Source organism: Ornithorhynchus anatinus, chromosome 18, assembly GCF_004115215.2.
Source record: "Ornithorhynchus anatinus isolate Pmale09 chromosome 18, mOrnAna1.pri.v4, whole genome shotgun sequence".
Taxonomy (NCBI): Eukaryota; Metazoa; Chordata; class Mammalia; order Monotremata; family Ornithorhynchidae; genus Ornithorhynchus; species Ornithorhynchus anatinus.
This window is the reverse complement of record NC_041745.1, coordinates 1,111,894-1,135,940: the sequence shown is the minus strand read 5'-3', so window position 1 is coordinate 1,135,940 and position 24,047 is coordinate 1,111,894. Positions and strand designations below refer to the sequence as shown.

At 56.5% G+C, this 24,047-nt stretch overlaps 1 protein-coding gene across 1 annotated transcript in view; it reads right to left on the bottom strand.

The window, feature by feature from the left end:
• Positions 1–24,047, bottom strand: part of TRABD2B (TraB domain containing 2B) — a 63,222-nt gene that overhangs the window by 15,833 nt on the left and 23,342 nt on the right. The window contains exons 3-4 of the mRNA XM_029083017.2: positions 11,367–11,513; positions 8,546–8,720 (exon numbers count right to left, since the gene is read on the bottom strand). Coding sequence (XP_028938850.1) covers positions 8,546–8,720; positions 11,367–11,513 — 322 coding nt within the window. The remainder of the gene's footprint in view (positions 1–8,545; positions 8,721–11,366; positions 11,514–24,047) is intronic.

The following is a 24,047-nucleotide window of genomic DNA, read 5'->3' as shown; positions in this document are numbered from 1 at the left end:
TTGTCCAAGGTCACCAAGCAGACAAGTGGTTGGCCTGGGATTAAAACTCTGGCTCCCGGTCACGCTGCTTCCCAACAGCATTGTCTGAATGCCTACTTGCGAGTAGAGTGTAGAGTTTCGGTATGCAGAGCAGTGTACTGGGTGTCAATGTGGGCAGAGCACTGTACTGAGTGCCTACCGGGTGCAGAGCACTTTACTGGGATGCTACTTCGTGCAGAACACTGTACTAGACCCCTACTGGGTACAGAGCGCTAAGTTGGGCACCTATTGTGTGCAGAGTGCTGTACTGAGTGCCTAATATCTTCAGAGTGCTGTCCTAGGTATAAACTGGGTACAGAGCACTGTACTGGACACCTACTGTGTGCCAACCTTTGCCCCGGGAGCCAACCGGGTTCCGACTGGCATTTCGACAACAGGATCCGCGCATTTGGGTGTTAGAGCAGAGAGGGGAGAGGCTGGCGGCGGGGAATCCAGGAAGGCCAGGAGCCCAGTCACACCCCACAGACGCGATGTTTCCGAAAACAGCAGGACGGAACATTTGCGCCGGCGGGGCTTATTTATGTTCCGCGTAAACAATTTACATTGCTCGGTTCAGCTGGATGCTGAGGACGCTGATAATCAAGGGGGCCGGGAGACCAACCGGGACAACAGATAAATCCGTCCGTCTCACTCCCGCAGCACCCAAATCCCCCGCAATGGCAGGGGCGTCCGGGACGGGCGGATCGCAAGCGGACTGGACGCTTGGCCTCTGCCCTGCCGCACCGCCGTGCCGCTGTCTGGAAATGGCGGGGGGGGGGGGGGGGGGGGGGAGAGAGGGCGGCCATCTTGCCACCAATCACCCTCTTGCCCTCCTTCCACCACAGTTGGCCTCTCTGATTGCTCGCTCTCCACCTCGGCCAGTACCGGCCAGTACTGTGCTCTGGCAGGGGCGGGACCGTCACACGATGCCCCTCCCCTAAACACCGGGGGCTTCGTGTGTCCCTCGGGGGGCCGGGAACATCTGACCCAGCGTCTCCGACCGTTGAAAGCCAGGCCGGTCCATCTGCCGCCGGTATCTCACGGCCGCCCGCTGCCGGACGTCCGAACGGCGCTGGGCCGGATGGATCAGAGAAGCAGATGGAGAGAAGCAGCGTGGCTCAGTGGAAAGAGCCCGGGCTTGGGAGGTCATGGGTTCTAATCCCGGCTCCGCCACCCGTCAGCCGTGTGACTTTGGGCAAGTCGCTTAACTTCTCTCAGTGACCTCATCTGTAAAATGGGGATTCGAACTGTGAGCCCCACACGGGACAACCTGATTACCCTGTATCTACCGCAGCGCTTAGAACAGCGCTCGGCACATAGTAAGCGCTTAACGGATACCAACGTTATTGTTCTTATTATCTTCCCTGGGTCTGCCTGGCATCTGTTCTGTCCTCCTGGCTGGCAGGTGGTCTTCTCAGTTCCCTCAAGGCAGATGCCGGGGTCTCGGCTGCCGGTCATTCTCCACACACGTCTCCTCTGATGGCTGCTCAGGTCTCATCGGCCAGGCTTTGTCCTCACAGATCCCCCCCGGTAGCTGCTCGGGTCTCGACCGCCGGCCAATCTCCACCCACGCTCCCCGAGCGGCTGCTCGGGTCTCAGCTGTTGGGTACTCTCCGCACACGCTCCGGGGCGTCTCGGCTGCCCGCCATTCCCCACGCACGTCTCCCCCGGCGGCTGCTCAGGTCTAGGGGGGGGTCACGCGTTCTCCACACACTTCTCCCCGGTGCATGCTCAGCCTCGGCTGCCGTCCGTTCTCTGTTCACATCTCTTCTGGAAGCTTCCCGGGCCTCAGCTGCCATCCATTCTCCTCACGCGGTCCCCCCATCGGAGCCGGGCGGAGGGAACAGGCTCCGCGGTCCGAGGAGCCCACGGCGACCCGGGATCTCTCGGCAGTGACCCCCTTCCCCCCATTAGACCGTAAGCCCGTCAAAGGGCAGGGACTGTCTCTATCTGTTGCCGATTTGTCCATTCCAAGCGCTTAGTCCAGTGCTCTGCACATAGTAAGCGCTCAATAAATACTATTGAATGAATGAATGAATCCTGACATTCGATGGAGAGCGGGATCCGGAGCCAGCGCTGGTGACCCCATCCAGGGGGGCGGCGGGGACTTCTGGACAGATTCCGGATCTCCCCGCCAGAGAGGATGGACCCCGCGGACTCATAGACCTAACGCTCTCTGTAGTTGGAGGGACGGAACTCTCCAGCTTGGTTTTTTTTCCAGTGGTATCTGTTAAGCACTTACTATGTATCAAACCCCGTCCTCAGTGCTGGGGAAAATACCAATTAACTAGGTTGGACATTCAATAGTTCAATAGTATTTATTGAGCGCTTACTATGTGCAGAGCACTGTACTAAGCGCTTGGGATGAACAAGTCGGCAACAGATAGAGACAGTCCCTGCCGTTTGACGGGCTTACAGTCTAATCGGGGGAGACGGACAGACGAGAACAATGGCACTAAACAGCGTCAAGGGGAAGAACATCTCGTAAAAACCGATGGCAACTAAATAGAATCGAGGCGATGTACAATTCATTAACAAAATAAATAGGGTAACGAAAATATATACAGTTGAGCGGACGGGTACAGTGCTGTGGGGATGGGAAGGGAGAGGTGGAGGAGCAGAGGGAAAAGGGGAAAATGAGGCTTTAGCTGCGGAGAGGTAAAGGGGGGATGGCAGAGGGAGTAGAGGGGGAAGAGGAGCTCAGTCTGGGAAGGCCTCTTGGAGGAGGTGATTTTTAAGTAAGGTTTTGAAGAGGGAAAGAGAATCAGTTTGGCGGAGGTGAGGAGGGAGGGCGTTCCGGGACCGCGGGAGGACGTGACCCAGGGGTCGACGGCGGGATAGGCGAGACCGAGGGACGGCGAGGAGGTGGGCGGCAGAGGAGCGGAGCGTGCGGGGTGGGCGGTAGAAAGAGAGAAGGGAGGAGAGGTAGGAAGGGGCGAGGTGATGGAGAGCCTTGAAGCCTAGAGTGAGGAGTTTTTGTTTGGAGCGGAGGTCGATAGGCAACCACTGGAGTTGTTTAAGAAGGGGAGTGACATGCCCAGATCGTTTCTGCAGGAAGATGAGCCGGGCAGCGGAGTGAAGAATAGACCGGACGGTCCCTGTCTCGCAGCTCACAGTCTAAGTAATAATAATACTAATAATGACGGTATTTTCTAAGTGCTTACTATGTGCCAAGCACTGTTCTAATCACCGGGATCGATACAAGGTAAACAGGTGGTCCCACATGGGGCTCACAGTCTTAATCCCCATTTTACAGATGAGGTAACTGAGGCACAGAGAAGTTAAGTGACTTGCCCAAAGTCACACAACGGACAAGTGGCAGAGCTGGGATTAGAACACAGGTCCTCAGACTCCCAGGCCCATGCTCTTTCCATTAGCCCGTGCTCCTTCTAATCTGGTCAGTGATGCTGGCTGCCCTCTCGTGTCCTGACCTCCTCCCCCGCCTTGGGGACTGCATCTGTGAAATGGGTACAAGCTCACTTTCCCAACTCAGGGGTTTGGTTGGTTTGGCAGCTTTAGTGAATCTGGGAGTCAGAAACACTGTCATGAAACAAAAAATGGGGCTGGGTCGCTGCACCTTGACCTCCCACTAAAGGAGACAAAACAGCTCCAAACAGCCCGGCCCGTTTGTGGAAAGAGCCCGGGCTTGGGAGTCAGAGGTCATGGGTTCTAATCCCGGATCCGCCACCTGTCAGCCGTGTGACCTTGGGCAAGTCGCTTAACTTCTCTCAGTGACCTCATCCGTGAAATGGGGATTCGAACTGTGAGCCCCACACGGGACAACCTGATTACCCTGTATCTACCGCAGCGCTTAGAACAGCGCTCGGCACATAGTAAGCGCTTAACAAATACCAACGTTATTATCATTACTACCACCAGCTGCTACTGAAATGGCGGCTGGAGGGGTCTGGACACATCAGCCTGCTTCGGGCTCACCCCGAGAGGCAGTGATGCCTAGCGGAAAGAGTACGGGCCTGGGTACTGGAGGACCCGGGTTCTAATCCCGGCTCTGCTGCGTGACCTTGGGCAAGTCACTTCACTTTTCTGGGCCTCAGTTAACCCATCTGTAAAATGGGGATTAAGACTATGAGGCCCACGTGGGACAGGGACTGTGCTGTATCTATTCTATCTATTCAACTCGCTTAACTTATATCTACCCCAGCACTTAGGACGGGGCTTGGCAAATAGTAAGCACTTAACAAGTACCGTAATTAAGGAGGGTTTGGCATGGAGGCGAGGACTGATTCGAACGAATTAAACCCTGGCCGGACCTGGCCCCGGCCCCGGCCGGCCTCCGAGTAGGTGATCGGCCGAGTGAAAGCCGCTATTTTTAGACTGGGCTTGGGCATCTCCTGTTCTCTGCATGTTTCCGATTACTCTCCGGCCAACATATTTGCCATGATAGAGAGCAGATAGTCACGGCGGAGGCTGCTGGGGGGGGGGGGGGGGGCCCGATGTTTATGGGGGGGGGGTGTTCGCACATGCCCTTAGGGAAGCAGCGGGGCCCGTGGAGACGAGGAATGACCGTGGTCTGGGTTGGACCACGGTGGGATCTTGAGGGTCGCACCCAAAGCGCTGTGGTGGCGGTGACCTCATTTCACCCTCAGGGCACGCCCAGGCCACAGCGACAGGGACGGGTTAAGCGAAAAACGGAGACCAGAGAGGGTACGGACATGGCTGCTGTGTGACCTAGAACAAGTCACTTCGCTTCTCTGGGCCTCGATTCCCTCATCCGTAAAATGGGGATTAAGAACGTGAGCCCCGCGTGGGACAAGGACTGTGTCCCACCTAATTAACTTGTATCCACCCCCGGGCTTCGAACAGTGCTCGGCACTTAGTAAGTGCTTGACAAATCCCACCCTTGTTATTATTATTGTTATTATTATTATTACTATTATGTAACTGTCCCCAAGTCAAACAGGAGGCCAGGGGCAAAGCTGGGTCTAGAACCCAGGACTCCTGACTCCCAGGCCCACCTAGCACCACTTAACCGTGCTCTGTCACACGACAGGAACGCAACACCGCGGAGTGCAACGCCTTCAGCCCGCGACTCCACTCCCTGCCCCTGACCTCTCCCCGCAACAGGAACAGAGAAGGGACAGTCAGGGCCATCGGATGGATTGTGGGCTGGGTCACCGGGGGAGAAACGAGGATGGAGAAGGAAAGGTCGGGGTGTTGGAAGCTCTGAGCTGGGTCACTGGGGGAGAGTCAGGGATGGAGAAGGGAGAGTCGGGGGTGTGGGATGGTCTGCCACCTCACTGGAAAGGAGTTGAGGATGGAGACGGGGGAGAACGTCCCACAAATCTCCCGGTCCCCAGCCCCCAAGCGTTCACCCCCACCGGCTCAGCCAACAACCCGACGGACAGGAGGGTCTTGCTCCCCCTGCCCCGCAAGGCCCTGGGCAGGAGCCCAGCCCGGGAGAAAGCCCGCCAAGTCTTACACAGTCTGGTAGTGTTGCTCTCACAAATCACTCTCCCAAGTGTCTCGGGGCATTAAGTGATCCAGTTTAGGGAATCAAACAGATGTGAGTGAATTAAAAGGAGGAGAGGGCAGTCGAGGGACAGTGGAGAGATAAAAGTGGACAGTTGGTGAGTCAGTCGTTTGGGAGAGCAGCGGGTAGGGTGGCTGGAGGGGCAGGGAGGGCATGATCCCTAGTCCCCAAAATCCCAATTTTCCCTCAGGGGACCGTGATGAGCAAGGAGAACTGGAGAGTGAAGAGCCACCTCGGGGGGAGCTGACCCGGAAGCGAGCTTAGGTGGGGGAGGAAAACGGGGAGGGCAGGTTACTTGGAGAGTTCAAAAGTCAGAGACAGAGAACCGAAAAGGAACCTGGGGTCCAGTGCCCTACTTCCGGGCCCAAGAATGACCAGGATCTCCGGCCGAGACCGACTCGTGTTTCCTTAACGGTCGCAAGGGATGAGGTCTTGGCAGCCAATCCACAGGCTGATCAAAATTGTCTATCGGGGCCCTGCACGATCCCAGGCCCTTGGGAGAGCACAGTGTATCTCTCGGGAAAGAGAGGGGAGTCACACATTCTCTACAAATGGGAAGGAAAAGGCAGAGCCACGGCCAATTATGACAAGAGCGCGGAGTCCCGGTTAGGTTAGGAGAGTTCCGGAAACAATAGTAATTATGGTATTTGTTACTTAACTGCTTACCATGTAAGTGCTAAGTGCTGGGGTAGACTCAAGGGTCTCCAATTAGACGTGGGGCTCGCCATCTCTCTTCTCCCCATTTTACAGATGAGGAAGCAGAGGGTAAGTGATTTGGGGGTTTGCTTTCGGCCTTTTGGGATGGAATGTCAGCTCCCTCTGGCCCCCTGGCTCCCCGTTCCCACCGCCCCGCAGCTCACGCTGCCCATTCTCCCTGCTCCCTCCAACCCCACCTCGTGCCCTCCCCTCTTTCTGCTCTCGCCACCACCCCCAGCTCACACTCTCCACTCTCACCACTGTCAGCTCCTCCCAGCAGCTCCCTCTCTGTTCCTCTCACACCTACCTTCAGACTGAGGCTAGGCGGGCTCAGAAATCCCAACCAAGAGTTACTACTTTCCCAGTTGGCCCGTCCCTCAGCCCCCTTTATCATGGATTAGAGATTCCACTGCTTTCTTGAGAAGCAGCATGGCCTAGTTGATAGACCACGGGCCTGGGAGTCAGAAGGACCTGGGTTCTAATCCTAACTCTGCACTTCTCTGTGCCTCATTTTCCTCATCTGTAAAATGGGGATTAGGACTGTAAGCCCCCTGTATGACAGGGACTTGTGTCCAACCCAATCACCTTGTATCTACCGCAGTGCTTGCTACAGTGCCTGGCACATAGTAAGTGTTTAACAGATACCACAATTATTATTATTATTATTGTTTCCACAGAGATGAAGAGCAGGGGGCCAGGGCACACCCCCTCCTCACCCTGTTTCCTAACCGGAGGAGACACGGCCCACCGGACCCCAGCCACAGCATCCACCCTCCATCCCAGTACCTCCACGGCCGACCGGTCGGCGGCGGGTCGGGGGACGGACGGAGTCCCGGGCAGCCGTTCCCCCCGGGCCACGAATGCGGGACCCACGCGACCGAACCTAGCTACTCCAGGGGGGCAAAATGAGCGCAGCGGAGAGAGACCCACTCAAAGGAAAAAAATCCCCCCATGAACGACACCCATAAATTCATCTGCTTTATCATAAGTGAGACTCCAAAATGATGTGATCGTAAAAATGAAATAAGCCAGGAGTGGATTTTTCCTACCATGGGTTTTATGTGTAGATTTTCGATGCCAACATGTTAACTCTTTTTAACGGCCTCTGCGCTTTTGGCGAGGGGTGGGGGGTCCCTCCTCTGGAACTATAAAAGCCTTTTGAATAACTCTCCCTGTGTATTTTACCTCGTGGAAACCCCGGGGTTGTAATAGAACTCCCATCCATCATCTCGGCGGCCGGCACGAAAGCCCCAGACAAAAGCCGGCCCCGCCTCGCCCGGCGACCCATGGCCCCGGGGGAGGGGATCTTGGAAGGCGGGGGTCGGGAGGGGGGGACTCTCTTTTCTTTTATGGTATTTGTTAAACGCTTACTTTGTGCCAGGCTCTGTACTAAGCGCTGGGGTGGATACGAGCAAATCAGGTTGGACACAGTCCCCGTCCCGCTTCAAGCTCACAGTCTTCATCCCCATTTTACAGATGAGGGAACTGAGGCACCAGTGAAGTGACTCACCCAAGGCGACCCAGCAGCCATGTGGTGATGAGAACCCAGGTCCTTCTGACTCCTAGTCCCAGGCTCTACCCACTAGGCAACATGCTTCTCTTTACAGCCTGGCGTGGTGTCTGGCCCCGGGTCGGGCTCTGAGGAGCGGCTGGTCCCAGCCCTGGCCCCAGCCCTGGCTCGCATCCTCTGGGGCAGCGGGGACGAAAGTGGGGGAAGCAACATGGCCTAATGGGTAGAGCAAGGGCCCGGGAATCAGAAGGACCTGGGTTCTCGTCCTGGCTCTGCCACTTGTCTGCTGATGTAACCTTGGGCAAGTCGCTTCGCTTCTCTAGGCCTCAGTTACCTCATCTGTAAAATGGGGATTAAGACTGGGAGCTCCATGTCGGACAGGGACTGTGTCCAACCCGATTAGCTTGTATCTACCTAGTGCTTAGAACGGTGCCAGGCACACAGTAAATGCTAAACACATACAACAATTATTATTAATTATTATCAACCCAGAGACTCTATTGTACGTTCCCAAGTGCTCAGTACAGTGCGCCGCACAGAGAAGACTGTAAACTCCTGGAGGGCAGGAACCATGTCTACTAACTCTAATGTCCTCTCCCAGATGCTCAGTACAGTGATCCGCTCGCAGGAGGTGCTCAATCCGTACCACTGATTGCTTGAGTCATTCATTCGCTGATTCATTCGATCGTATCGATCGAGCGCTTACCGTGTGACCTTAAAGGATGAAACTCTTCAATTTTAAGCTCAGTCAGCGCGTGGCACCAGGCCCCCGAAGTAACTAAAGCCCGCCCGGTGCCCCCGACGCCCGGTGGCCCCCGCGCCCGGCGCACCTGCTCCGAAGGCGAAGAAGAAGCTCTTGTCGCCGTTCTCTCGCAGCAGAGCCATGACCCGGCGGCCCATCCGCTCGTTGCGCTTGTAGATCAGTTCCCGCCGGAAGTAGCTGTCGATCTCCTGGGCCGTCACCTGCTCGTGAGGGGGCAGGGTGGTGTTGATGAAGCTGGGGAGCTGTGGGGGTGAGACACAGCGACCAGTGAGGCGGAGACGGGGGCCAGGGTGGGCCGTAACCCCACTATACAGCTGAGCAGCAGAGGCCCAGAGAGGGCAAGCGGCCTGCCCCGGGTCACGTGGCAGGCCGGGGGTGGAGCCGGGACTTGAACCCACGTCTCCTGATTCCCCATTCCCATCCACTAGGCCGGGTCTCCTAAGGGAAAGAACTGATGCACTCCCCAGAGGTGAGCAATGTTGAATAATTATGGTATTCGTTATGGAGGTTCGGGGGGGAACCCTGTGCATTGAACCTGGGTCAGGGGAGACCCCATGCATCAGTCCCACGCAAGGGAGGGACCCCATGCGTCGGTCTCGGGTGAGGGGGAACGCCGGGTGAGACCTCGAGTGAGGCGGCCGGGTTCCCGGGAGCCCCCGCAGGGATTCTCCCACGGCACAGAGCCCGGCAGGGGTCCATCCGAGGAAGGCGAGACCCCGGCTCTCAGGCGACGCAGCGGGAGCCTGGCCCGTTGGCTGGCTGGCTGGCTCCGAGAATATTTATTTTTCCACGGCAGCTCGGCAGGCCCGTCCCAGGCCCTTGGCCGGTGAGAGCTGCAGCGTCAGACTCCCCGGTGACCCTGCCAAAGCCTGCCGCCGCCGCCAGAAGACCCCGGCATCCCGCCGGGTGCTGCCTTCAGTGGGGCTTGGGTGAACACTTGAGCACTCTGAGCCCAGGGATGGGGCTGTGAGGCTGCCAAAGGAGGAGGAGGAGGAAGGGGATGAAGAGAACAAGGGGGCAGGGGAGGAGGAGGGGGGAGAGAGAGGAGAAGGAGGAGGAAGAGGAGCAGCGGGGAAGAGGAGTTATGAAAGGAGGAGGAGGAAGAGGGAGAGGATGAGAAGGAGGAGGGGGAAGAGGGGTTAAGGAAGGAGGAGCGGAAGAGGAGCAGTAGGAAGAGGGGTGGGAGAGGAAAGAGCGGAGGAGAAGGGGAAAGAAGAGGAGCAGAGGGAAGAGGGGTTATGGAAGGAGAAGGAGGAGCTGCTTCAGTAACTGAAATGGGCCCAAGTAGCCCGCTCCCCCGGCTGGCCGGGACTGAGGCTGAAGTCTGAGAGGAAGCTGGACACTCCAGGGGGACTCCGCCGGTCAGCGCCATCAGCAATCTCAGCTTACAGCACTCAGGAGGTGCCAGGTTCAGTACTCTGCACACAGTAGGCGCTCAGTATAGCACTCTGACCGGATGCATGAAAGGCCAGCAGGTTCTCCGGAAAAGGTCGCCCTTCCTTTCCCAGCGTCCACTCTCCGGGGCTACGTGGGGCCGCCCTGAGCCCCAGGACGGGCCGAGGGACAAAGAGATCTCAGCGGGGAGAATTCAGCAGGGAGGTCTTAGCCCGGCGAGGCCCAGGGGTCGGTCGGCAAGGTCCGGTCCCCCCGGGTCTGCCCGGGCTGGCTCCATCCGACCTCTCTCCGCCAGCGGCCAATCCACTGCCTCCTTCCTCTGCCGTCCGCCGCAAACCGGACCTCCTCACCTCGAGCAGCGTCGCTGACCCCTTCCGACCTGGCCAGGGGTTGCCGGGGCAACGGGCCGTCCACTGAGCCCGGGCCACAGCCCCCGAAGCTGAGCTGAGTGGCCCTTCCCCCCACCTCTCTCGGGCGGAGGGCCCCGCACCATGAAGCCAACCACATTGCTGTGGAAGTGGGGCCTAGTGGAAAGAGCAGGGCCCGGAGACAAGAGACCTGGGTACGAACCCCGGCTCTGCCACTTACCTGCTCTGGGATCTCGGGCAAGTCTTTTAACTTCCCCGTGCCTCCGTTTCTTCATCTGTAAAATGGGGATTAAGCTCCCGTCCTCCTCCCTTAGACCGTGAGCCTCGTGTGGGATAGGGACAGGGACGGGGTCCAACCTGATTATTGGGTCTCTACTCCAGCACTCAGCACAGTGCTTGGCACATAGTATCTGCCGAAGAGCTGCCACAATGATCATCATTACTGAGGTAAGGTGGACTGCAGTGGATCGTTCGGCCAGTGACCCCACACTCTGAGACTGTGAGCCCAATCGTGTCCAATCCGATTACCTTGTATCTAACCCAGTGCTCAGACCAGTGCTTGGCACATAGTAAGCGCTTAACAAATGCCCCAATTATTATTATTATCATTATTATTATGTGAAGGGGAGGAAGGGATGGGGAAGGGTCTGATGCCAGGTGGAGAGGGGTGGGATTGACGGGAAGAGGGCGGGGGGGCATTTGGCTTCTTAATGATAATAACGATGATATTTGTTAAGCACTTACTAGGCGCCAGGCATTGTACTAAGCGCAGCTGTGGTTACAAGTAAATTGAGTTGGACACAGTCCCCGTCCCAGGTGGGCTCACAGTCTCAATCCTCATTTTACAGTCGAGGTAATTGAGGCACGGAGAAGTGAAACGACTTGCCAAGGTTCTTCCAGAGGCCCGGAGTATCTGGCAGAGGCCAAGCCCCGGGTCGGAGAGGCCTGGGCTGACCCGGTAGCCCCTCTGCGTCCTCTCTGTCCCCGGCCCAAGTTCCCCTGGCACCACCTGGCTCCCGGGCGCTTGGGGGCACAGGCCGGGCAGACCACTGGCGGGACTGTAAGCCTGTCCGTGGCCCCCTCCCCCCTCCCCCCCCCACTCTCCACCCCCCGAGGCAGGCCCACCTGCGAAGTGTCGCGGTTGAAGATGACGGCGTTGAGGTCGCCACAGTTGTAGTGTTTGATGAGGTCCTCGGTGGTGTAGGGGATTTGCAGGCTGCCGGCCCGTAGGCTCTCGTGCTGCAGCAAGGTCTGGTTCAGAGCAAACAGCACCTGCAACAGCCCGGTGGGAGGCCCTCAGCCCGGACCCCCCCAGAACCCCCAGACCCCATGCCAAACCTCCTCCTCTCCCTCCCTCGGGGCCCGCGGGAAGCCCGCCGCCTCCCAGCCAACCTCTGCCCACTCCCCAGATCTTATCTATGGCTTCCCTCCGGCTGGAAGCTTCCCCAGCCCTATATCTGTAATTCATTGTTTTCCATTAATGTCTATTTCCTACTCTAGACTGTTAACTCGATGTGGGCAGGGAATGTGTCCGTTTATTGTACTATTGTACTCTCCCAAGCACTTAGTACAGAGCTCTGCACACAGTAAACGCTTAATAAATACCACTGACTGACAGGCTGGGACCCCTTCTTTTCCTTCCCTGCCACGTCCTCCAAGCGCTGAGTCCAGTGCTCCACACACAGTCGGCGCGGGCAATGCCCCCTGAATGCCGCCGCTTCCTCGCAATGATGAGGGATTATTAGGGTTCGAATCTTCCTCCCTCCCTTCCCACCAAGGGTTCTCCAAGTGTGACGGTGCTGGCTAGGGAGGGGCCTGGGGGCCTGCTGTTTGCAAAGTGCCGCGCTACGGCAAAGCAAATAGAAGCCACAGTTCTCTGCCCTCGAGGAATTGGCAACGTAAGTAGAAGCCACAGTTCTCTGCCCTCGAGGAATTGGCAACGTAAGTAGAAGCCACAGTTCCCTGCCCTGGAGGAACTTACAATCACGGAGCCCGTAGGCTTCTCTCCCCTAATGCTAACCTTCTCACTGTACCTTGATCTTGTCTCTCTCGCCACCGACCCCTCGCCCACGTCCTTCCTCTGGCCTGGAACGGCCTCCCTCCTCACATTCGACAATCACTCTCCCCCTCCACCCCAGTTCAAAGGCCCATCTCCTCCAAGAGACCTTCCCTGCCTACGCCCCCCTTTCCTCTTCTCCCACTCCCTTCTGAATTGCCCTGACCTGCTCCCTTTATTCATCCCCTCTCCCAGCCCCGCTGCACTTACGTTCATATCTGTCATTTATTTACGTATATTAATGTCTGTCTCCCCCTGTAGAATGTAAGTTAGCTGAAGGCAGGGAATGTGTCCGTTTACTGGCCTATTTTACTCTCCCAAGCTCTTAGTGCAGTGTCTTGCACACAGTAAGCGTTCAGTAAATAGGATTTCATTAGAGAAGCAGCATGGCTCAGTGGAAAGAGCACGGGCTTTGGAGTCAGAGGTCATGGGTTCGAATCCCAGCTCGGCCACGTGGCAGCTGTGTGACTTTGGGCAAGTCACTTAACTTCTCGGTGCCTCAGTTACCTCATCTGTAAAATGGGGATGAAGACTGTGAGCCCCACGTGGGACAACCTGATTCCCCTGTGTCTACCCCAGCGCTTAGAACAGTGCTCGGCACATAGTAAGCGCTTAACCAATACCAGCATTATTATTATTATTGAAGTGAATTGACTTGGGAGGTGGGTGTCCTGCAGGCATTGTGATGATGAAATGAGATGTGGCCCGGCCAGGCTCCAAGCACCCCCATCTCCATCTCCCTGCTGAGGAGGCCCTGCAGGGGCTCGGTTCCTTCTCTCCTTCCCCGGAATCTGGAGTCACTGGCCGCTTGGAATAACGTCTCTCCGCGCAACCCCCCCCACGTCGGAGCCCGCAACACAATGTTTATGTTCAGGGGTTGACCGGACTCATAGAGGAACCACAGCGGGATCTCTGCCTCTGGGCACCGGCGGCCTCCCTTTCCGCTCCCCACACCCCGCTGCCCCATCCTCTCCTCTCCATCCGCTCTCTCGTCCCACCGACCCCCGGCTCACCCTCTTAGCCCCTCCCGAACCTCACTCTCTCAACTCTCCCGCTTCCACCCGCTTGCCACTCTCCAAGCCTGGAACTCCCTCCTTCTCCAAATCCACAAGACCCTGGTTTTCCCCACCTTCCCCAGAGCTTCCTGGAATCCCACCGCTTCCTCCAGCAAGACTTCCCGGATTAACACTCAGCACCAGGGCCATGCAGTGCCTTCTGCAGGGTGGGTCGGCCCAACCGTGCCCACCCACGAGCAGAGGGGGATCCAGAGCCAGGGCTGTTGGGACAGAGGGGCCGAGTCGCACAGAAGAGCCAGTCCCATAGAGCTGTCAGAAGACCTGAGTTCTAGTCCCGACTCTTCCCCTGCCCTGTTGTGTGACTGGGGCCAGTCACCTACCTTCTCTGGGTCTCAGTTTGCTCAAGGCAACTGGAGATTCTACTGCCCGTCCCTCATAGGGATGTTGTGAGGACAAAATTGAGGCAATTAATGACATTAACGTTAATGGTATTAATGCTCCTTTTCTATGCCATGCTCAGCGTCGGGGTAGAAACAGAGAGTCCCGCAAGGAGCTCACAGTCTAAGAGGGAAAATGGGGATCTTCTCCCCATTTTACAGATGGAAAATGGAGGCTCAGAGAGGTTCAGTGGCTTGCCCGAGGTGACGCAGCGGCCCGGCGGCAGGGCCAGGACTAGAACCCGGGGTTCCAGACTCCTGCACTCGGTCCGCTAGGCTCTGCAGCTAAGAAACTTCATTTCATGGGTGGAGAAATCGAGGGCCCAGCTCTACACCCCTCGCAGATGCGAAGGCGCCAGGGATGCCACAGGGCTCCCAGGGCAAATGGAGGCAGGAGCCAGTCACAGGAGCCGGTCACGGTGGCTTCCATAAGGGCCGGTAAGGCTGGATGGGCTCATGGTGGGAGACCACAGAAGCCCATTGTCCAGCCTGGTAGGCCCCAGCTCTGACTGGGGGGGGCGGGAGGAAGAGGCTGAGGAGGAGGAAGAGGAGGACGAAAGGCAGAGGAGAAGGAGGAGGAGGAGGCTTCTATATGGCTGGGTTCTCTGGGGAGTTACCTCAGCCTTCCCTTGGCTGGGAACGGATTCTCCAGCCGGCTGGAATTCCACCTGTTCCGGGAACTCTCCACAAATCACCCCTTATGGCACCCCAAGTTCCCAGCACTGGGGCGGGGGCGCCCAGACTTCCGCAAGGGAGCGGTCTGCCTGCTGGCCCCGGATGCCTGGGTTCCAGGTCCCCCGGCGTCCGCCCACCCCCCTCCATCCGGGAGCAGCGGAAGCCGGGGGAGGGGTCGTCCGTGGCCTGCAGCCAAACAGGGCCCGCTGCCCCCGCCCCTCGGTCCATTTCAGCTCTTAATAAATGCCACGCTATCATCACCATTATTATTATGGTCGTTATCATTCTGTGGGGGAGAGAGGGAGGAAGGGAGGGGTGAGGATCTTATCGCCACTTTAAGGAGGAGGAAGCCAAGGCCCAGAGAGATTCACTCAATCACCTTGCCCTTCCTCGCTGCTCTCCTACTCCAACCCAGCCCACACACCTCGCTCCTCTAATGCCAACCTTCTCACTGTACCTCGATCTCGTCTATCTCGCCGCCGACCTCTCGCCCACGTCCTGCCTCTGGCCTGGAACGCCTTCCCTCTTCATATCGGACAGACAATTGCCCTTCCCCCGCTTCAAAGACTTACTGAAGGCACATCTCCTCCAAGAGGCCTTCGTTCGTTCATTCATTGTATTTACCGAGCGCTTACTGTGTGCAAAGCGCTTGGGAGAGAACAAGATAACAATAAACAGACACATTCCCTGCCTACAATGAGCTTACAGTCTAGAGCCCTCATTTCTTCATCTCCCACTCCCTTCTGCATCACCCTCATCCAGTTTATTCACCTCTCCCTCGGCCCCACAGTTCTCATGTCCATATCCGTAATTTATTTATTTATATCGACGTCTGCCTCCCCACATAGACTGTAAGCTCGTTCTGGGCAGGAAATGTGTCTGTTACACTGTTAAATGGGGCTCTCCCAAGTGCTTAGCACAGTGCCGTGCAGGCAGTAAGCGCTCAAAAAATACAACTGATGGATGGTTCAGGAACTTGGCTGAAGTCACACTGGCAGGCAGGGCTGGCACTAGGACCCCCACAGTCCGGGGACTCTCTCTGTCTCTCCAGAAGACCCCAGGGGTGTTGGGGAATCCAATGGGCAGCCTTTGTTCAGAGAAGGGCTCGGGTCCGGCTGGCAGACCGGCAACTTAAAACCCACCACCAGCCCCGACACAACACAAAGTGTCAGTCTGCACCTGGATTAGCTCGGTCCCTTTCTGGACAAGATGTAAATAAATAAGGCAGGCGTTTTTCCAGGGGAAGGGGAGAAGGAAGGGCCCCCCGGGGGGGGGGGCTACTGGGCTGGGGGGTGGGGGCGTGGAATCGGAGCCTCAGGCCGGGGGCACAGATCACAAAGGGATCAATCATGCCTTGGATATTATCAAAAGCCCCTATCGAAAGCTGAAAGGGCTCGGGGCGCCATCAATAAGCCTTGTTCAGGGGTGACTGGTCCAAGCTGTATGGATTTCCAGGGGCCCAGGAAATCCAGGAGCTGGGGGCGGAGGGTTTGGAGGGGGCAGAAGGGGAGGCTGGGGCAGGGCCTGGGGCAGCACCAACGTTTAAAAACAATCTCGTAATTGAAATGGTCTAAACCGGATCCTTTGAGTGAGCAGCATCGTCTAGTGGACAGAGCAGGGGCCTGGGAGGCAGATGGACCAGGGTTCTAATCCCCACTCTGCCACAAGTCCGCTGTGTGATCTCGGGCAAGTCGCTTCACTTCTCTGGGACTCAGTTCCCTCGTTGGTAAAATAGGGATTTAAGAGGGTGAGACCCATGTGGGACAGGGACTGTGTCCAACCTGATTAACTTGTATCTACTTCAGTGCTTAGAACAGTGCCTGGCACATATTAAGTGCTTAACACGTACCAAAAAATTATTATTATTATTATTATTATTATTATTATTATTATGAACTTCCGCTTTCCGGTCCAGGAGATCCGGACCCGCCGAGAGGCTCCGGGCCCCTCTCCCCCACCCCACCTCCATCGGTCCTGGGGCTGACTGGAGGTGAGGGGGGTCCTGGGTGAGGTTCCCGGGGCGTATTAGGGGACAGAGGGCGTAGACTCTGACCCTCTCCCCCTCCAGCCAGTAATCATTAATCAGGGTGTTTGCCGATTCCTTGCTAATTGTTGATGGATTAATGGCCCTGACTATTAAAAGAATCAGATCCATTTATTCCAGGGTGCAAAGGTGTCCGCACCATCAGGGAGCAGGGAAGGACAGTGAGTGAGGGGTTGGGGGGAGGTGAAGCCTTGGTTTTCCCACAAGAAGACAGTGTGGCCTAGTGGAGAGAGCACCTCATTAGACGGTGAGCTACTGGAGTCCTGAGAACTTATTTTATTTTCATTATATGCTATTGTGCCAACCGTGTGCAGAGCCCTGAGCTGGGAACCTATTACACGCAGAGTGCCGGAAGGGGCACCGACTGTGTGCAGAGCACTGGGCTGGGCATTGTAGAGCACTGTACCGAGCACTTAGTGAAAGCAGAGCATTGTCCTCTGCCCTCCGGCAGGTCCGGTTGAAGCCGAGAGCTCCCAGTGTCGCGTGGAGGTGCTATGGGCCGGGAGGAAGTTCATTCTTGCTGCCTTGGGTTGGGTCCATGGGCCAAATCTCAGAGTTGCCAACACCATGGGCAGCGGGATGAACGGATTGGGGATATGGGTGGGGAGGGAAGTAAAAACTGATATAGGTCATAACTAATACCATCACTATTATTATCATTATCATCATGCTGGCAAAACGATGAGCTTTTAACCGTATCTCAGGATTAGAGAAGCAATGTGGGCTAGTGGATTCTAATCCCGGCTCCTTTTTTTTTAAATGGTATTTGTTATGCTCTTACTATGTGCCAGGCACTGTACTAAGCGCTGGGATAGATCCACGCTATTCAGGTTGGACAGAGTCCATATCCCATATGGGGCTCACAGTCTCGTTCCCCATTTGACAAAATGTGAGCCTCACGTTGATTACCTCGCATCTACCCCAGCGCTATGTGCCAAGCACATAGTAATCGCTTAGAAATATCGTTATTATTATTATTATTACAGATGAGGCAACTGAGGCACAGAGGAGTGAAGCGACTTTGCCACTTCCTTGCTGCGTGACCTCGGACAAGTCACTCGACTTCTCCGTGTGTCCGATTCCTCATCTGGAAAATGGAGATCTGATACCTGTTCTCCCTCCTCCTTAGATTGTGAGCTCCGTGTCGGGTAGGGACTCTGCCAGTTTATTGTTGTACTGTACTCCCAAGAACACACACGGTAAGCGCTCAATAAATATGACCGAACAAATGAATGAATGCCTGAATGATTCTCCAGCGTTCAGTACAGTCTTTGGCACATAGAAGGCGCCTGACAAATACCACAGTTATTATTAGGGAATGACAGGGGATGGAGGGACGGGGGGAAAGACGAGAGGGGGGAAGGAGGACTCTTTCCAGGGGACTCGCAGCAGGACTGTGATATTGGTAATAGTTGGTGGGTGATGAAACCAAACTCTGTTCGCAACGTTATAAAGCCTGGCCCGGCCCAGCTGCTTTGAGGCAACCCAAGCCCCAGGCCAGCCTGGGGGAGGACAGATTTATTCATGAAAGGGAGGTTTGAGCCCAGAAAGGAGAATGTGTGTGTGTGGTTGAGGGGGTGGGGGGAGCGATGACACGGGGGAGGGGGTGCGAAGAGGAGAGGGAGGGTGGTCCGTCAACACGAACTCATTTTTGTGTTCGTGAAACAACCCTTCAGTGACCATGTGTGTGAATGTGTGTGTGTCTGTGTGTGAGTGCGTGTGAGGGTGTGCGAGCACGTGTGTGTCAAGATAGAGTTGGGATTAGAACCCATGACCTTCTTACTCCCAGGCTCTATCCACGACGCCATGCCTTGCCCCGCTTCTCGGAGCTCCCCGTCTCCCGGCCCAAATGTCCGTGGACACCCCTGGACCGCTCCGTGGCCAGGCTCAAGAGGAGGCCCAGGCCGGGTGCTCGGCATAGTCTTTGCGAGACTCTTACTAGGTGCTTGGCACCGTATTAAGTGTTTGGGTAGTTACAATACAGTCAGATCAGACTCGGTCCCTGTCCTACCCAGGACCTTCAGGGAGGGAAGCCCCATTTTGAATCCCCATTTTGCACAAGAGAAAACTGAGATCCAGAGAAGTACACTTGCCGGAAGTCATCCAGCATATAAGTGGTGGAGCCAGGATTAGAACCCGGTTCCTGTGACTCCCAGGCCAGGGCTCTTTCCACTAGGCCACGTTGCTTGACACGTTACAGCACTTTACCCCCAGCGGGGACTCGGGACGATGTTCTGCACTCAAAAGGTGCTCGGGACAGTGCTCTGCACACCGAAGATGCTCAGGACAGACGTTCTGCAAACGATAGAGTGTCCGGATGCCTGTTCTGAGGAAATCCAGCCTGTGGCAGTCCTGCATCTACAGAATCCTGCTCCGGGCAGTGGCTGCCTCTTGTGGGCAAGGATGCACGCATGTGTACAAACACGCAGGCACACATACACAAACACGTGCTCCCACAGAACGACTCCTTTTCCCAACTCCAGCCACAATCGTGGGGGTGCTCAGGGTCTCCGGGAGGAACCGGGGACGTGAGGGCCCCGAGGAGGCTGGCGCGGACACCTGCAGCCTCCCCACCTCCCTCCAGCCGGGCCCGGGGGACCCCGATCGAGGGACAGTCCCGGAGCCCTTCTGGAGGAGGCGGAAACCTCCCGGTGTGGTTGGGTTGTGGGGGGGAGCGGGGTCGGAGGGGAGGGTTGAGGGGTGCCGCCCGGGGGGGGCCCCCCGTGATGCCGTCCCAGCTGGCGGCGGGGTCTCTGAGGGTTCTGATCCCACCCTCCTGGCCAGCTGCACCGGCGATGGATTCATTCTGATTGCGGGGAAATCCCAGAAACAGTCGTACCAGCCGACCCTGGCCTGCGGGAGGGAGAGAGGAAGGGCGGGTGGGCTGAAGAACATGAAGGCAGGGGGATGGGCCGGCTGCCTCTTCCCTCTTTCCCGGTCTCCCTCCTATCCCCACCTCTTCTCTCTTCCCATGTCTCCCTCTCTCCCCACCTCTTCCTGTCTGCCCCCTCCTAGCCCCACCTCTCCCCTCTTCCCATCTCTCCCCATCCCTCCCTCTCCCCCATCTCTCCCCACCTATCTCCATCTCTTCCCTCTTCCCATCTCTCCCCATCCCTCCCTCTCCCCCATCTCTCCCCACCTATCTCCATCTCTTCCCTCTTCCCAGCTCTCCCCGTCTCCCTATCTCTCCACCTCTCCCTGTCTCCCGCACATCTCTCCCCTCCTGTCTCTACCCCTACCCTCTTCCCATCTCTCCCTGTCTCCCCATTTCTTCACATCTCTCCCCATTTCCCCCATCTCTCCGCATCTCTTCCCATCCTCTCTGTCTCCCTTGCATCTCTCCCCACCTATCTCCATGTCTCCCCTCTTCCCGTCTCTCCCTATCTTTCCCTGTCTCCCCCCATATGTCCCCACCTGTCTCCACCTCTTCCCTCTTGCCACCTCTCCCTATCTCTTCATGTCCCCCATCTCTCCCCTCTCTCCCCTCTCTCCCCGTCTCTCCCAACCTGTCCCCACCTCTCCTCCACTCAACTCTGTCCACTTCTCCCCTCTTCCCATCTCTCCCTGTCTCCTCCCATCTCTCCCCCGCCTCCCCACGGCCCTGAGGGGTCACCTCGCGCTTCCTCCAACTCTGGCTCAGAGGGGAGCTGAGTCCCGGCCCTGAAATCCCCTGCTCCCGGCACACCCGTCTTGGCGCGGCCGGGACCACCTAGGCAGAAGCGAGAGCGAAGGGTCTGGAACCCGGCCACCATTCCCCACCATGCCAGGAGGGGGTCGGGAGAGCCCCGCGGGGGAGAGGGATGGGTGCGGCTGGGGCTCTGAGGGTGTGGGGGGGTATGTGCACACATATACACGGGTATCCTTCGTGAACACATTTGTGTGTGTATGTGTGTGTGCGTGTGTGTTTGTGAAGGTATATGTCCACGTGTTAGCATCTGGGGCAGGCTCGGGAGCAGTCCCGGCTTTGCCCCCGGCCTGCTGTGTAAAATGGGAATGACACCCCTGCTCTCCTTCCCTCTTACACTGGGAACCTCGTGGAGGACAGGGCTGATCTGATTCGCTTCTGTCTACCCCAGCACTCAGCACAGTGCTTGGCACGTAGAAAGCACTGAATCTGTTCTGTTGGACTCTCCCAAGCACTCAGTCAGGGGCTCTGCATGCAGTAGATAAAAATAAATAAGTTAAATAAATACGGTATTTGTTAAGAGCTTACTATGTGACAGGTACTCTACTAAGGGCTGGGGTGGACATGAGCGTATCGGGTTGGACAGTCTCTGTCCCACATGGAGCTCACAGTCCCAATCCCCATTGTACAGATGAAGGAAATGAGGCCCAGAGAAATCAAGTGACTTGCTCAGGGTCACACGGCAGACAAGTGACACAGCCGAGATTAGAGCCCACAATAATAATAATAATAATAATAATGATGATAATGTTGGTATTTGTTAAGCGCTTACTATGTGCAGAGCACTGTTCTAAGCGCTGGGGGAGATACAGGGTCATCAGGTTGTCCCACGTGGGGCTCACAGTCTTCATCCCCATTTTACAGAAGAGGTAACTGAGGCCCAGAGAAGTGAAGTGACTTGCCCACAGTCACACAGCTGACAAGGGGCAGAGCTGGGTTACGAACCCATGACCTCTGACTCCCAAGCCCGAGCTCCTTCCACTGAGCCACGCTGCTTCCCAATGACCATGACCTTCTGGGTCTGTTTACTGTCGTACTGTACTCCCCGAAATGCTTAGTACAGTGCTCTGCACACAGTAAGTGCTCAATAAATACAACTGATTGACCACCAGCTCATTTCCTGGTAACTGTAAGAGCCTTGAGGGCAGGAGTTGCTTTTTTTTTTTTTAATGGTATTTGTTAAGCACTTACTAGTGCCAGGCACTTGTACTAAGTGCTAGTATAAATACAAGCTCATCAGGTTGGACACAGTCCATGTCCCCCGTGTGATTCACAGCCTCTTTTCCGGATGAGATATCTGAGCACTGAGAAATGAAACGACTCGCCCGAGGACACACCGCAGACCAGCGGCAGAGCCGGGATTAAAACCCAGGACCTCTGACTCCCAGGCCCTTGCTCTTTCTACTGGGTCACGCCACTTCGCCTCTCCTCCTCCTCTGCTCTCCCGGAGGGGGCCCAGCAGTGCTCAATGGCCTCCAACAGTGCTCACTCCCCAGTGGAGTGCTCTGACGGGAAGGGCGGCCGTAAACCTTTGCATCCAGCAAAGGGTAACGATGGAAAAAATGCCTTTGACTTTCACCTGGAATTTCTTTGAAGCCAAGAGAAAAACACCTTCTGGGAAGCAGTTAATTTCAGTGGGGCAAAGCGTGTTTGCTGCACAGTCAAATTACACACCAGTAAATCATGTCATCGTCCTTTATAGATCTAGTGAAAGAATATTGTGCTGACCACATTTAAGTGTGACATAAGTTTCTGAGTAGAAGCTCGGGTTTTATAGACCGCATTTACAATGGAGCTATTTTACACCACGTCCACAAAAGTCATGTGGGGCTCACCCTGCCGGGGTGTGTGGGGAAACAGGGTCCACGCGGTCTCCCTATAACGGGACGATCCTTGAAAACCGAGAAGCAGCATGGCCTGGTGGGTTGAGGATGGGCCTGGTAGTCCGAAGGCCCCGGGTTCTAATCCGGGCTCCATCACATGTCTCCCGGGTCACTTTGGGCCAGTCACTTCACGTCTCCGGGCCTCGGTGACCTCATCCGTAAAATGGGGATCAAGACTGTGAGCCTCGCATGGAACCTGTAGCCTGTGTCCACCTTGATTAGCTTGTGTCTACCCCAGCGCTTAGAACAGTGCTGGCACACAGTGAGCACTTCACAAATATCATTTTTTTAAAAAAAAACGAGAAGCCCCTTTCTTCCTAGGGAGACGGGGACCTTCAGCGATCCGACTTGGCTACCCACACCGCCTGAGAGGCCTAGAAACAGGCTTCGCGTCCTCTGGGACGCAGCCTCCGGTCGCCAAGGTGATGGGCCGGCTCGGATGCTCCCCGGGCGCCCCGACAACGCCGAGCTGAGCAAATATCTGGGGGGTTGGAGGGCTGCCCTTGGGAGGGCCCGCCGCCGGGTACGGCTTCGGGGGGCCCCGGAGCCGCACAAACACAGCCGTCACTGGGGGCACGGCCTCGGAGTGGGTGGCCTGGTGGGTGGACGGGCCCCAGGGGGTGCCTTGGCGTTGTTCACCCCGGGTGAGATGGGCCCTGGGTTTGGGCCCATGCCTGGTGCCAGGGATACGTGTCTTCAGAGCCCCCTTCCCCTTCCCATAGCACTTGTGTACATCTGTATATATTATTTATTATTCTATTTTATTAATGATGTGCATATATCTATGATTCTATTTATCTATTTTGATAGTATTGATGCCTGTCTACTAGTTTTGTTTTGCTGTCTGTCTCCCCCTTTTACACTGTGAGCCCGTCGTTGGGCGGGGATTGTCTCTATCTGTTGCCGCACTGTACATCCCAAGCGCTTAGTGCAGTGCTCTGCTCACAGTAAGTGCTCAAAAAATATGATTGAATGAATGAGAGCTGGGTTCACCCAGAGACGCTGGCCATCCCCACGAAGACCTCGTGCGGTCGTTACGATTCCGAGATGCCCGCCGCCCTGCCCGGGGTGAAGCCCTGCCTTCCCCAGATGGCTGCGGGGAATTTGGGGCCAGCATCCTGCCACGGGCGGGCGGGCCTCCCAGGAAGGTTGTGAGTGGAGGGGCTCGGTTCAAAGAGTCCCACCGTCGATGGAACCACGGGTGGGCTTTTTTTTTTTTATGGTATTTGTTAAGCACTTATTATGTGCCAGACACTGCAGTAAGCCTTGGGGTAGATGCAAGATAATCGGGTTGGACACAGTCCATATCCCACATGGGGCTCACGGTTCTTAATCCCCATTTTGCATATGAGGTAACTGAGAAACCGAGAAGTGAAGTGGCTCGCCCAAGATCGCAGAGCAGGCAAGAGGCAGAGCAGGGATTAGAACCCAGGTGCTCTGACTCCCCGGCCCGTGCTCTTTCCACTGGGCCCATCTGCTCCCACCCCGGCTAGCGTCACCCCCCCGGGGAGCGATGGCCCAAGGGGTGGAGGTGGGGGAGGGGACGGCGCTAGGTCGGGGAAGCTGGGGCCCAGAGAGGTCAAGAGCCTCTCCCAAGGTCACACAGCAAGTGGGTTTTGAAGTACTCCGGTCGAAAGTCAGGGGCAAAGCGCTTTTCTTCATCTCAAAGCCTCTCCGGGGAAGCAGATTCCACAGCCCGGCAACCAGGGTAACCATGGCAACCCCACAAACTCCCCCTCCCAGACCCGCATGAGCCGCCAGGCGGGACGGGTTTCTCCGGACTCTCCGTCCCAGGTTCCTTCCCAGAAGTCCGGTCTGCCTCGGGTCGGCAACTGAGTGGCACGAGAAGAACCTGAGTTCTACTCCCGGCTCCACCACTTGTCTGCTCTGTGATCCTGGGCAAGTCACTCAGCCTCCCCGTGCCTCAGTTACCTCACTTGTAAAAACTGACTAAGACCGGGAGCCCCATGTGAGACATGGAATGGGTTCAACCTGACTAGCTCGTATCTA